Below are 15,476 nucleotides of genomic sequence, written 5' to 3' on the forward strand. Positions count from 1 at the left end.
GGGGTAGGAGGTAGTTCCAACTGCTTTGAAAGGGGCAGATATGAGATACCTCCTGAAGAAGGCACCCTGGATCCAAATGACCCAAACAATTACTGCCCAGTGACCAGAATTACCTCCTGTTAGGTGGGGGCTAGAGATCTGCCTGCAACTGCCCTGCACCACCCCAGCATCATATCTGCTGCCACCCTCCAGGACCACCGTGGCTCTCAGTGTGGCAAGACCCCCCTCCAATATTACCCCATCACAAACCACAAAATTTTGTTGTGGGTCCCCTCTTGTATATACTAATAAAGAGCGCCCTCCCTGAAGCAATTTAAGAAAATACTGTGGATTTCTGCTGGTGTTGCTTTTGCTCCTTTCTTTTGTGTTTCCTAACAAGTTTCCTGTACAGATACTGGAGCCTCTGATCTTCATGGCTCTCAAAAAAAGAGGCTGAAATTTTTCGGCACAGTCGATGTGAGTACGTTTCCAGAAATATCATAGCATAAATGATGCAATAAAGGAGTCCGACAGCAAAGATCACAGATGGGTTCGGAGGACACGGCCACTTCAGGGAGCAGTTAGCAGAGACAACGGTCAGATTCTGATGGTAACTGCTTTCAAATGGAGCTATGACTTGTCCTGTTGGAAAAGCATCATTAAAAATCTTTCCCAAAAATTTCAACCAAGTAAGTTTGACCTGAAAAACAATCAAAGAGAATCATTCAGTAGAAATGTAGAAGCCTCTTCAGAGCAAAAGAAAAGTATCCATTAGGGACTGTGAAAAATCATTCTTAATTGTAAACTAGAATTCAGAAAGCGAATCCAGTGCCATCCGAATAAGACTTATATTCTTTTAAGTTCATTCAGATCTCCTCGGCTTAGTCATGTTCAAATGAGATTATACTCAAGATTAGACTAGGGCCGTTTCCACACAGCTTACCTGTGTGCGTTATGTCCCGGCAGATCGCGCAAAAAACGCAGAAGATCGCGTTTCCTCGCGCAAGATTTGCGCGATGTCATGCGACGTCGCGCAAATCTCGCGCGAGGAAATGCGATCTTCCGTGTTTTTTGCGCGATCTGCCGGGACATAACGCACACAGGTAAGCCGTGTGGAAACGGCCTAGGTCATTGGAACATAAGCATACTTGTCTGGACTAAGCCAAATAGCATAATTTCTTACCATTTATAAAGTCTTTCAATAGTTTTCCATCTAGCCACTAAAAACATTCTTTGAAACAACCAACCTAAATGTATAGTGGAAAGATGGTACACAGAGACAGGCAATGGCAAACCACCTCTGTTAGTCTGTTGCCTTGAGAACTCCAGCAGGAAGTTTCGTAAGTCAGCTATGACCTGAAGGCACTTTCTTCTACTATCAAGGAGAGTACAACTATATTTTGACCTCATTTTATCTGTTCCTCTGAACTTAATTACTTCATTTATACCCCATCTTTCTCCTCAATGGAGGCCCAAAGCAGCTTACATAATTTTCTATTCCTCCATTTTGTCCTCACAACAATCCTGTGAGGTGGGTTAGGCTGAGAGAATGTGACTGATCCAAGGTCACCCAGGAAGCTTCCATGGCAGAGTGGGGATTCAAACCTGAGTCTTCCCAACACCCTATCCACAGTTTGAATATCATGAAACATATGAGGAAATCCCTATATCTTTGGATGTTATAATCCATATTTGTGTCAGTCAGTTCATACTACCAGATGGCCATGCTAGTATAAAATCCATCCTGGGGTGAGGGCAGGGAGCATTAAATCACATGGATTAAACCTTAATTATGAAAAGTCTGCTTTAAAAGTATAGGGAGTTGAAAGACCATAAGAAATGATGAACTTTGAATGAACCCTTGCATTTTATGAATGGATTTCAGCTACAAAACTGGAGCATGCTCAGACATCCTGGAATGTGGTGACACTGGGTTTAATTTCCAGGTGGAATGCTACAGGCCACTTCCAGACACACTTCTAAGGTCTGGTTTTAACCAACAATGCCCTAACCAGTCAAGGATTGAGGCATCTGTAGTATTTCATTTGCCTACGAAAAGATGATCCATCAGGTGAAATTTTCATTGGAGGCCCCACTTTCTGAGATTAGGCAGGTGGCTACTATGGTTGCTAGGTCCCCCAACCCCCTGGGCAAGAGGTTGGAATCCTGGCACCTACCTTTTGGTGTCCGTCTCGCGTGCACTTCCAGCCTGCACAATAATGTCACTTCTGGGAAGTGAAGTCATCATTCAGGCCATGTGCTGCCCTGGGAGTGCTCCCATACCCCACATGGGGGCTGCTTCGGCCTGATTTGGGCCCGAATTGGCCTGAATTGGGCTGCTGCAGAGTGCGGGAGCACTGCTGAACTCTGCAGAGGCCCAATTCGGGTCCTAATTGGACTGAATCAGGCTGCTGTGGAGCACAAGAGGCACGTCCCCCCGCCCCGGCCAGGTAAGCAGGGGCAGGGGGTGGAGGCTGTAAGTGGGGGATCCCTCACCCCCAGTGGGGGATTGGCAATCCTTGTGGCTACCAAAGACAGGGTCTTCTCTCTGGTAATGCATCAGTACTTCTCTCTGGTAATGCTACTGATTGTACTAATCTCACACTATGTAATCCACCTTAAGCCTCAGTGAGAAAGGCGGACTATACACAAACAAACAAACAAACAAGTTTACAGTTCTTCTTCATTAAGCATATTATGGTACCGTCTCTGTCTTTCAAATGCCAAGTTGTTGTTTTTTTTAATTCTTTTCTTTTTAGGGTAATATTGTTCAATTGCCCTACCGGTGATATTCATACCAATCTAAATTATGTTTGTAAGTGGCCTGCAAGACCGAAATGAGGATTGGAAAGCTGGAGATAAATCTTTCCAATAAATAAAATAAGGTCTTGTTGACAACTACTTTCTACCTACATTTGCCAGTTCCATATGCTAGCTTTTTAAGTGATAGTTTTGGCCACCTCGAGGTGGGATCATTACACCGGCTGCTGCTCAATGGTAAAGCATCAGCTCTGCATGCAGAAGGCCCCAAGTTCAATCCCCAGAGTCTCCAGTTAAAAGGATCAGGTAGTAAGTGAGGTGAAAGATCTGTCCCTGAGATGCTAGGGTGCTGCTGCCGGCCGGAGGAAATAATAGTCACCTTGATAGACCAAAGGCAGCTTCATGTTTTCATCACTGGATATCTGAATCTATATTCTAAGTAATAAGACTAGATTATTACCATGCGATAGTGTTTCTCATTATCATTGTATGAGCCTGATAATAGAAGCATTCAGCTCAGTTTTGTTTGGCATTGACATCTTGACATGCCTTCATTTAAAGAGTCAAGCGAGAGGCTCTGATACTCACATCATATTTTATCTGGAATTTAATTGGCACTGCAGGGAACCGAGAGACTTCAGTCACAGTTGCTTGCGCCAAGTGGAAGGCAATATAATCTGTTGCTATGATCACTAGGGTCAATATCAGCATTAATGTGATGAGAATCATCTGTCTCAAACATGTCATGAGTTCCTCTCGGGTCAACTTGAGACCAGTGGGCTTGATCAGCTTTTTAGGAGAGCAAACCAGTAGGTGAGTGGCTTGATTTTTCTGAGCCAAATCTTCTAGCTTTTTGGTGATATAAATATTGTCAAATTGGAGGTCAGTCAGATAGTTCTTCAGATACCAAGCTGATTCAAAAATCAAGTAGAAGAGGAAGAAGCCAGCCACGACCCGGTTGGACAACAGTGCAGCCTTCTGGGCCAGCATTTCAACATGTGAGAAATCTTCCTTGATCCCTTGGCTCGTGGTGATCATTTTTCGACTCAGCAAGAAGCTGTTGTTGTGTGTTTCAAACTGAATGTGGCCGTCTCCAGGTTTCACTATTTGGCTGGGCATGTAGTTAATCACCCCTTTGAGATAGTGGCTGAAATCCCAAGAAGCATTTCCCAACAGGTGGGTTGAGGTAAGAACGCTCTTGGAGGAATTCTTGCAGATGCATTTAATGACCTGCAGTATGGCTTGGATGTTGCTCAAGATGTTAGGGGTGATGTTGACTGCCACAATCATGAAGCATGCAGACAGGAGAAGCCTCCGCCCTTGCTTGGTCCCTAACGTAGGCACAATCATCGTGAACATGCAACGGGCAGGGTGCACTAAGAAAAGAGTCAACAAGGCAAGAAGACTAACTGCGGCGGCAGTCGCAGCAGAGAACCGGAAGGAGTACTGCAGTGAGGAAAACATCCAGCGATAAAAGAGGCCTCCTATTGACACAGCTATGCAACAGCACATCAGAAACAAGGACCGCAGCTGCTTGTGGTTTGACGGTAATGGTGCTGAGTAAGCAAGCCAGACTTCCCAGGTGAATGCTTGTATCTGCGGGAATAAAGTATCCTGGGAGTAGGTCCAGACCTCCAACCTGTTCCAAAAATGCACATTATTTATTCCTAGTTATTATAACAAATATTTGCTAATACTTGAAATTTACTAACACTTCCAATTCATCACTCACTTGATATGAGTTTTTTTGCTCCCAAAATTCATATTTTAGGTACTTTAGACTCAATGGCTTCTATGAATCTGGGGAGGAGGCAGCACCAAATATGAATTCTTGTAAATGGTCAGCTATTAGGGGAGATTGGCCCTTTTTACCTTACTAGGGAAGTTCCTGGTGAGCTCATCTGGAGGCAGGGTTGCCACTTGCCAGGTCCCCCTGGCAACTAGTGGGAGGTAGATGATACTTACCTGTGTGTGCATGCATGACCACGTGCATGCACCCATGGCCCCTGCCTATGGGATTACTTTTGGCATGACTTGAAACGGCATTGCACCAGAATCAGTTCTATAACACTTGGCTCAAAGATTACCAAAACCACTGTTTTGAGCTGAGTGTTGCAGGATCAGCCCTGGCATGTTGCTATTGTTTCTGGGTCACACCGTAAGTGACATCATTGTCTGTGGCCATTTCTCCTAGCCCACCTCTTCCTGCCAGTTAGCTGGTGATTGGTGGGGAACATGGTAAGCCTATCTAGAAGGCCACTGGCAAGTAAACAGAGCTAAGTGAGTCCCAGTGGTGCTGGTGATATCACATGGCCGCTTCAGCTCTTGTCTAGTCAAAGGCAAGGTATTGTTTCTGGTGGGGTTAGAGAACAGCGGCTCTTGCAGTGCTCCCAGTACAGCTTGGGCTAATCAGCTCACCTTGTTCCCAGGTCATTTTATTATCTCAATCTGCCTGGTCAGCTATTAAATACAACCAGATACTGAATACTAACCTGGTTCACAAGGTATAATAACATCAATAACATTCAATGTATATACTGCCCTTCAGGACAACTTAACACCTATTCAGAGCATTTTCAGAGCAGAGTGTTGTTATTCTCACAACACTCATCCTGTGAGGTGGGTGGGGCTGAGAGAGCTCTGACTGACCCAGGGTCACCCAGTTGGCTTCAAGCAGAGGCGTGAGGAATCAAACCCAGTTCTCCAGATGAACATCCATGCAATCCGTTTACAGAGTACACTTGATTTGTCTTTATATGTGTGTTGAGTAATTTTCCTGTTATCTTCAATGTATGTACAGATGAATGTATGATTGAAACTGCACATTATCCAGGAATTGGTTCCCAGTGAGTGCACATTGGCTCCCTCTTTACAAACAGATGCATGCATGTACATAGAGGATATACATATGTTCATTATAACATGCAAAACCATCACATGTTGCCAAGTACTAGGATTAAATGCCATAAAATCCATTGCATCTCAGCTATAAAAGTACACTCAAATACTTGGGGAACATTCAGCATCAAAATTAGAGTGGGGTAGGAATTAGAAACTCATAGCCCTTGGTCTGTCAGCCTCTAGCATTTTCTTTTTCCTCCCCTGGACCCTTCATCTTCAAAAGTACTTCTTGTGTCTCTCTGGCATGTCTCCCCAAGGTGAGACTTCAGACTCTATCGGGGAATTTTTTGCTCAGGTTAGTTGCAGCATTACTCTGGGAAAATAATGCATAGGGTTGGAACCTCTGGTGGGATGTGAAGTGTTATCCACTGGGTATTATTAATGAGTCTTGAGCAATGCTGCAGCTTTTGGTGCTACAGTGGGTACAATTAGTGTGCTCCAAGAAGGAAGATATGGCAATGGAAAAAGTGGTATTTGTTTACTTATTTATTTTGATATTTATACCCCACTTTCTCCTCAATGGGGACCCAAGATGGCTTACAACATTCTCTCCTCCTCCATTTTATCCTTACAACATCCTTGTGAGGTAGGTTAGGCTAAGAGCATATGACTGGCTGAAGGTTGCCCAGCAAGCTGCCATGGCAGAGTAGGGATTAGTGAGGAATATTACAACACCTCAGTCCACAGGCAGCGCTTGTAAAATGTAATGCATACTGCTTAAGTGGGGGCCCTATTTGAGTGGAAAAGTGGCACAGAAATGTTTTAATTAAATGAATAAATGAATTGTTCATGATGCTTTCCATGGTTTCGATACTGCAGTTTCCTAAGATGAAAAAGATTGTGCTACAGTAGGCTCATTCACATTTTTACAATGCATCTTCCATCCAGGTCCTCAGACTTCTTTAAACCAAGGGCTATAATAATTCCTTCCCTATATAGCATCAAATGCAAATTCACATGGTGTTTTTCTGAAGAAATAAATTAAATCCAAACTTGGTTGCATTCCCTCAAAGGCAGTGTAGAATGTCATTATGCCAACCAAATCACCATAGGCTCTATTATAGCAATCCAGTATTAGTTTAGTGAACACATTTCCCCAAGCAAGGCATAACTGAGCCAGTTGTTCTTCTGAGGGACAATTCTTAACAGAAGTATTAGAGCAATTCTTCCTTTGATTATTTTTCTAGGCACAGAGCAACAGTTTGCGTGATATTTAAGTGAAAAAAAAGCTACGTACCGAGTTCGGTGAAGGCGTCCCCAGTTCTTTCGTAAGTGCTCTGCGATCCTCCAAATATTCATTTTGTCAAGGGAAAAAAAAATTCATAGATAAAGCTCCCAACTGACAGAGGGATGACCAAGAAAGATAGCTAGTTTTCAACAGAGAGATGGAGAGGTTCTTAAAAGGAGTACTCAGTGGTTGGGAGCTGGTCAGGTCTTCTCCCCATAGCCTTCTCCATTTCAGTGGTGGAGCTGTGGTTCATGGTAAATCACCAGCAGACAGAAAATCCTGGATTCAATCTCCAGCATTTCCAATGGAAAGGAACAAATAGTAGCTAATGTGAAGGCCCTTGGAAAGCTGCTACCAGTCAGAGTAGACAACACTGACCTTGATAAAACAATGGTATGACTGTGTAAGGCACTTCATATGAAATTGTGTGAGCAAGCCCCAAATTCTTATATCGGTTCCTGTTAAGAAACCTCTTACTAGACTATACATATTCTCCCATACAGATCCCAGTTTAAAGCCACCCTAGGTATTACCAAAATGAGTTCAGAAAAGCAGAAGATCTGTATTGCCAGTCAGGATTTATTTTTACTCTGTGGCAAGGCTGGTTGTTGTGAATAACCACAGGACTTTGGTGAGACGTTTGCTAGTCAGCTGATCCACCCCCGCTGACTGAGATTGCAAGGTGTTTGCTAGAAAAGAGTAGAATTTTCACACAGAGAACACAAGCCTGCTTAAAATCTCAACTCCATATAGTGCAGCAATAAACAAAACAAAAAAGCCAACTCGGTTGGGATTGGGAATTATTAGAAAGAGATTGACTCTAAAATGGCCAGCACAAAATGGTTATATAAATCCTTAGGATGGTCATATTGGCAGTACTGTACATAGTTGAGGTTACCTCACCTTTTAAAAAGTATCACAGAGATTGAAATGATGCAGAAGAGGTATAGGGTTGCCAGGTTATCTGGGCGTGAAACCTGGGGACAGGGCGGATTTGGGGAGAGCAGGCCAGGAGGACTTACCTCTCTCATGCTCTGAAGCACTTCCTCATCACACTGGGAATGACATAGTTTGTGGCATGATGCAGAAGTGATGGGTCATGCTGAGGGCCGATTTGATAAAAATTGGCCCCAAACAAAAGACTGGGGGCTGATTTTTATCAGTTTGGCCCTGAGTGTGACCTATTGCTTCTGCATTGCACTGAGAATGACATCTTTTGCAGCATGATGAGGAAGTGCTCCGGAGTGCGCGGGAGCACACTGTGGGGATTTGAGGCCCATTCCCATGACTTGCTCCCTACCAACCAGGTGAGAGGTGGCAGCAGCAGAGGCTCAGAGCAGGGGATGCTCCGCCCCTACTGAGGGAATGGGATCCCTAGGTAACTATGGTGGTCCAGAGGTTAATTTGCTACTAACTTTGCTACTAACACGGGTCCTCAACATGGTTGCTGTGGCAAATTGATCCCGCCAACACCTTTCCTGGTGCCTGCCAAGTGTTTTAGAAAGTGGGTGGGGCTAAGTGGGCCTTTTGCAGAGTATGGCTTCTGATTGGCCATTGGAGTATTGATTGGCTGTGCAGATTTTTAAAAACACTGCTTTGGCAGAAACTGCTTCCACAGCACAAAGATCTTCACTGTGTACCTGAAGGTAAGCTGTAGTATCCATTTTGTGTCTGGCTCTGCCTCCATCTCTTGCAGCAGTCATTTTGTGGCAGCCGTTTTGTTGTTGAGCCCACCATGTCAGAATTCCAAATGTGCCTGCAGGCTCAAAAAAAATTGGGGACCCCAATCTGAGGCTTTTCAGTTTAGAAACAAAGAGAAAGATGAATGATTGACAGGAATGTGGTTAAGGTTTATAAAAATTATGAATGAGGAGGATGGTGGATAGAAGGAATTTTTCCTGTCTCATAATACTAGAACACAAGCTGGAAGCAGAATGTAGGACCAGTGAAAGAAAGTACTGCACACAGGGGGTGTATCACAAGATGTAACTTTTTTAAAAAGCCCATTCTCAAAGAATTTATTTTCCCCTTCTCAATGCTTGTTGTTAGTCATAATAGCTAAATGGAACCTCTGTGTATGGAAGCTATATATGCCTTTCAGTGCCAGATGCTGACAGAAACCTATTTGCTAGGGCTTTTATTGGGGTTTAAACTAAAGGTATTTTCTTGTGGAGTGTGTTAATGTGGTTTGATTATATTGGACATAGTTTTTATTTGAAACTGTCGTCTGCCTTGAGCCATAAAGAAAAGATGGGGTAGTACATACATGGGTATATATGTACGTACACACATACTTAAAGTGCAATTCCTTCTCATCCATTTGTGAACTTCTGACTGACTCCTGACAGAAACAGAGTGCTCAACTAGGCAGGCATACCTTTGGTCTGATCTGAGAATGGACTGGATTATTTGTTTAGATTGTATCAGAAGCTGTTTCCTTCGTATATTCAAACTTTGAAAAAAATCTTGGGATCTCAACAAAACCACTTCTTGGTGTACCCGAAAGAGGGAGGAGCTGTGGCAGAACCCGTAGTAGAGCTACTTGCGGTGCAGCAATAAGTGGCCGTTTCCACACGGCTTACCTTTTGTCAGGATACAGCATCTTCACGTGCGAAATCACTCCAGGAAGATGCTGTTATCGCATGATTTCGCATGAGAACATGCTGCATCCCGTCAAAAGATAAGCCGTGTGGAAACGGCCAGAGTGTTACTCCAGGACTTGGAAGACCTGGGTTCAAAATCTCAACTCAGAATAAAAAGCTCACAGGGTGACTTTCAGCAAGTCACTTTATCTCCCACCTAACCTACATTTATTGGGTGATCATTATGTATGCTGCTCTGAGCTTCTTGGTGGAACAGTGGGGTACAAATTGCAATCTAAATAGATGCTTTGCATGCAGACTAGGATTGTGAACCTCCAGGTGGTGGATGGAGATCTTCTGGAATTATAACGGCTCTCCAAGCAACAGACATTAGTTCCCCTTGAGAAAATGATTGCCCTAGAAGGTGGACTCTACGGCATTATACCCAGCTGAGGCCCCTCCCCTCCTCAAACCCTATTGTCCCCCAAGCTCCACCCACAAAATTTCTAGGAATTTCCCTACCTGCAGCTGGCAATCCTAATTCGCAAACAGTTCCATATTCAGTCTTGGGTATCTTCAGTTAAAGATTTCAGCTAGCAGGTTTTTTTGAAAAAGACTTTTCCTGAGACTGCCAGTGTGAGAGAAAAAAGACAGCCACAGTGTGTCATAAGGATGTTGTGTACGTACAACCCCTGGCAGAGCACATACTAGGAAAGATCACTTTCTAGAGAACGGATGCCAATCCATGTAGGCAATACTGAGCTTAGATGGACCAATGATCTGACTTAGTATGGCAGCTACATGTGTACAACCACCAGCCATTGCTTTTATTCAATTCATTTCAATAGAATTTATATAACAGGCATCGCCTTCCTGGCAGATTTTGCCTGCAGTCAATTGTTTCGTTAAAGCTGTGACCTTTGTAACCCTGGTTAGGCTGTAAGATGGGGCTGCTCTAGCAGTATAAAGAGAAGCATGGGCTTTTTAAAAAATATTTCATCTGTGCCCAACCAAGAATGCTATTGCAAGACAAGTGCAGAATAACAGAAACACAGAAGAGAAAGCAGAAGAGAATAGCAGACACAGGAAAAGAATCTCTCTCTCTCTCTCTCTCTCTCTCTCTCTCTCTCTCTCTCTCTCTCTCTCTCTCTCTCTTGTAATTAAATTTTCCACTTAAAATCTTCCAAGTTAACTAGGGGAAAAAACCTTAGCAACTATATTATGCCCCAAAGGAAACAACAACTAAAGACTCTCATTAATCAAGGAGAGATTCTGTTGTCACAAGTGCCTCCCCCACCCTCTCCTATCTCTGACTCACCTCCCTGCCTCTGACTTTACTCCCATTCATTAAGAAATCATTGGAAAATCCCATTTGATAGCTGTCTGACAGCCTTCTGAGTAATAGGCTCACTGCTGGTGGGCCAAAGCCTGTCTGATTAGGGGTGACAGGGTTTGCAGGGGTGGACACTTAACCTGAGGTGGGACCCCGCTCCTAAAAGCTGATGATCAATCTACGTGCAGTGCCATCTGTCAATCTCACACACATGCATTATATAAATGGTATTGTATTTGGACTGAAACTATGTCACATACTCTCTTCCCTTGCCTCCAAGGGAACGACGACGACGACAACAACAACAATATGGATTTTGGGAGAAATTGCCCTCCCCCATTTTTGAGCGTTTTTTCATCATTTTTTCATCAATTTTTTCCATAATGATTTTTTCATCATTGACACCTGTAGAGAATTTCTAAACTTGGCAAGGTCCTGCTTTCCTATACACCAAATAACGCACTTTCAACCCACTTTCAATGCACTTTGCGGCTGAATTTTAACTTGTGAAACCCACTTGCAAATCATTACTAAAGTGCATTGAAAGTGCATGTATGAAAGCGGCCCAAATCACAAGCCCTTAAACTGGGAGCCTACCAAGTGTGCAAATTAAAAGCACACGGCCCCTGCGATGCACCTGATACAGGACAATGGCCATATTGTATGAATTGGGCATGTGAGGCTTTTCCTTGTGCCGGTTGCCTCCACATAGACATGTTTTAGCTCCTGATCTGTTGGCTTCTGTGTTCCCTGGACCTGTTTGTCTTCAGCAGAGCCCCCTGCTGTGCAGCTTGGCACCTCCTAGCACAGCAACTGCTAGGGGTGCAAGCCTCCAGGTGGTAGCTGGAGATCTCCCGGAATTACAACTGATCTCCAGCTGACAGACATCACTTTCTCTGGAGGAAATGGCTGCTTTGGAGAGTGGACTGTGTGACATTATACCTTGCTGAGCATCCTCCACTCCCTAAACCCCACCCTCTCCAGGCTCCACCTCCAAAATCTCCAGGAATTTCCCAACCTGGAGCTGGCAACCCTAGCAACTGCTTGTGCTGCTGAGCCAGGCCACTGCTAGCTAGGAGCTGTTTTTGCCCAGTCCAAGACCTAAATAGTCTCATTTGCTGTTTGTTCCATTAGGGGACTAAATGCTTCAAGTTCTCCAAATGGCTGATTCAGGAGGAACACATGGGAAGAATGCATTCAGAGTGGGCAAGATTAGTTATCCGTATTATGGTCACATGATTTATTTTATTTATTTACTTCATTTATGTAATAACAACACGAGGCATAGGCAACGGTTTTCTCCCAATTTGAGTTGAACACTGCTCTGAAAGCAAAGTGTGTGCCAGAGTACTACATTTTCATATCCTCCTTTGCACTGAAGTAGAGATTTCTGTTATTTCATGATAACGGAATCTCCATTCTTCTATAGAACAAACTTCTGGAATATAAATGCATGTTTTACATGGGCGGGAATACATGTCATTTAATCATTCTGTGGCTTAAAAAAGAAACTTCCACTTCTACTTTCTACGGAAAGCTGTGGGTAGCTTCATATTGCACAAGAAATAAAATCCAATTTCATCTTTCCCCCCATCTTTTTTTATCTAACATTTAAGTGTTTTTTAAAAAGGCCATTTCTGCTGTCTTTATCTGATGATTTGTGGGCTATTCACACGATGAAAAATTAGAAATTCTTCAATTGCATTGTTTTAGAGAAAACTCCGATATGAGTTTTTGTGAAAACCCATTTAAGATTGCACTGTTCGGGATAGCTAAACTTTCATTTCTTTGTAAAATCTATTTACAGAGTGGTAAGCTGTTAAGTTAAAACTATTCACTCTATTTCTTGCCCTCAATGTGAAGTTTGGTTAACAAAAATGAAGCATAATAATGGGACGAATTTTGGAAGAAATTGCCCTCCCCCATTTTTGAGGGTTTTTTTCATCAGTTTTTTCATCAATTTTTTTATATATATATAATCATTGACACATGTAAAGAATTTCTAAACATGGCAAAGTTCTGTCTGGTTTATGTTAAGATTTAGGTATTATCAAATGTATGAGATGAATAAGAATCAGATATTTGGGATACTATTATATATACACCTGGAAGTCTGAATGTGCTGAGAGGCTTGTTCAGATTGGTTTATATAGTCCGCAGATCTTTCCAGCATGTCCATTTCTGCCCATAAACCCCATGACTCCAATTGTTTATTCCTAAACAAATAGAAAATTCATGAACAGTCTATGACATCACAGAGCCTCAACTTGTGACAGGGCAAAAAGGGAAGCTCATTTCAATAAACTGAATTGAAAGTTTACGTTTATACAAAAGGAAACAATGTTTGTGAAATAATATTAATAATTGTATTATTAATATACAATATTAATATTGTTTTGAGTGTTTATAAAATGAATGGCCAGCTTCCAGAGTTGCTGAAATTTCTCTGTGTACTTTTCTAGATTGCAGATTGATACATTTTTACTATCTGTTGCCCTTTCAACAGTTTTCCAAATCTTATTAACTACTGCTATAAAGTTGTATGGTTAGACTGATGATGAATAAAACTTGCCATTAAAATTTTGGCAGCAATTAATCAATGATTAAAGTATTTCAGTTATACAGATCTCTCTAAAGATCAAAGCAGTTACATATATGTTCAGTTACATATAAGACTTCTCCAGTCCAGATATGGAAAACTTTTACAAGAGTACGTCTCTAATACATATTATTTTTACTTATCTGATGTAAGGTATCAGTGATACAGTAATTTATAGTAATTCTTGTTCAGAGTTATATAGAGACACAATGTTGACCCCTTGGTGAAAAATGTGTGCCAAAAAATATCTGGGATAGGAGTTACTAACATCTTTTTCATGTATTCTAGAAATTATTACCTAGAGAGTATTGTGGTCAAGCGTTGCTTATAAATTTTTAACACTAAAACCTCCCAATAATTCAAAATCTGTTAACTGGGTTCTCAAGTTTCTATTATTAATATGGCTCCCAATCTGAAAATGTTGGCTCCATAATGGTGATCTATTGCCTAAGCCACAACCATTGTTGACCTCCTGCAATGACGTCTTTAAACCTAACTACATTATATGAAGCATATAAAATTATTTTCCCCAGGGGAGGAAAATATTATTTTTTGTAAAGGAAACCAGTAAGGAAGCCAACTGATTTCTTGGAAGGGCAATATTTTAGGGTGACTGACTGATAAAAAACAGCATGCAATTTAACAGGTATGTCCCCAAATCACTGGACCCCTTGCAATGCCACAGAAAATGCTGAGGAGAATCACTTGAGCTGTGTAACACAATGGCCTGGGTAGATTAAATGCTTTTGTTCCTTCCTTTGCCACTAACTGAGCATATATACAAAGGGGAAGGGGGAACGAGGGAGCAGAGAACTTGAGCATCCAATAGAAGGATATTCCATTAACTGAACTGAGCAAGAGCCCAGAAAGAAGGTTCCTTCCAGAGTTTTCTGTCCATACAGCTAATTCTCCTATCAAGCATGTATCCTATTCTACTCTGTATGATTTCAGATTAAAATGCTGCTACTTCATGCAGTTACTAAGGACTTAGTAGAGATCACTCGGTGAGCCAATATGCTTTTATTAAACATATAGGGGTTCTTTGTTAATAAATTGCCTTTTAATTTGCTCACACACTGTGCTGTGCTGTGACATTTTGATCAGAGCGTATTCCTTCACAATTCTTTGGATACCAACTTCTTTGTCATTTCCTAGGCAAAGAAAGGCAAAATAGAACCAGACTATGACAAGCTCCATGTTTTTAGTGACATCCCTGGAACAAACGAGCCAATAGGGCTGAAAGTAGCTGCTTCATTATGTACATAAATGCTGTCAAGTCACAACCAACTTATGGTGACCCTGTCAAGGGGCTTTCATGTCAAGCGAAAAGTAGAGGAGGCTTGCCATTGCCTTCCTCTGTAGAGAGAAAATCCACAACAACCATCTTCCTTGGTGGTTTCCCATCCACCAAGTACCAACCTTGCTTAGCTTCTGAGGAGACTGGGCTCTATCTTGCTATCTCTGCCCATCCCCCCGGCCACTGCTGCCTCATTACTGGATAATAGCAGAATTCAGTTTCTCCCCTGTTCAATTGTGATTAGGAGACAAATTTTCCAGGTGAAAGGATATTTCTGAACCTAAGGACCCAAGGACCTGTCTTAGTGGTCCATTTAACTCAGAGCAGCAGCTCTTCAGGGTCTCAGGTAAAGAAAAATGTCCCCCAGCACCTGCCATCTGATACTTTGGTGATGCCAAAACCTGGGCTCTGTCCCTGAGCTATGGGCCTTCCCTCAAACTTCTGGGAAGACTTAGGCCTATTGTCATGAATAAAGCCAGACTGAGAGATGCAATCCTGGAAGTAAGCCCCATTGACTAAAATGGAGCGTACTTCTCAGCAGACCTGCTAGGTGATTGCTTCTGAACACCCTTATAAAAAGAAACGGCTAAATATCACTGTGCTCAAAAACAGATGTCAAGGTAACCAAAAACTGGTACAGCCAGTATCTCACATAAGCACACAGGCACACACTTGCACAGCAACTACCAGCTGTTGATAGATTTCAAGGAATATCGATAACTCTAACTGAACAAATACAGATAAATATTTACTCTTCCATAATACATAAAATGACATTAATTCACCAGAATGGCAGA

The 15,476-nt window shown here is 42.4% G+C and overlaps 1 protein-coding gene across 1 annotated transcript; it reads right to left on the bottom strand.

Annotated features, from left to right (window-relative positions):
• Positions 1-313: 313 nt before the first annotated feature.
• On the bottom strand, positions 314-6,939 carry OCSTAMP (osteoclast stimulatory transmembrane protein). Its single transcript, XM_054980442.1, has 3 exons — positions 6,878-6,939; positions 3,328-4,378; positions 314-679 (listed from the first exon to the last, which is right to left on the bottom strand). Exons 1-3 carry the CDS (start codon positions 6,937-6,939, stop codon positions 314-316), a joined length of 1,479 nt encoding a protein of 492 aa, XP_054836417.1.
• Positions 6,940-15,476: the final 8,537 nt, after the last annotated feature.

This window comes from Eublepharis macularius, chromosome 5, assembly GCF_028583425.1.
Source record: "Eublepharis macularius isolate TG4126 chromosome 5, MPM_Emac_v1.0, whole genome shotgun sequence".
Classification (NCBI taxonomy): domain Eukaryota; kingdom Metazoa; phylum Chordata; class Lepidosauria; order Squamata; family Eublepharidae; genus Eublepharis; species Eublepharis macularius.

Bases quoted from the DNA above. Each gene is read 5' to 3' on its own strand.
- OCSTAMP (XM_054980442.1), bottom strand. From the start codon at position 6,939: ATGAATATTTGGAGGATCGCAGAGCACTTACGAAAGAACTGGGGACGC. The intron at 4,379-6,877 runs GTACGTAGCTTT...TTTTTGGAACAG, and splicing joins GGACGCCTTCACCGAACTCG to GTTGGAGGTCTGGACCTACT. The intron at 680-3,327 runs GTGAGTATCAGA...ATTGTTTTTCAG, and splicing joins AATTCCAGATAAAATATGAT to GTCAAACTTACTTGGTTGAA.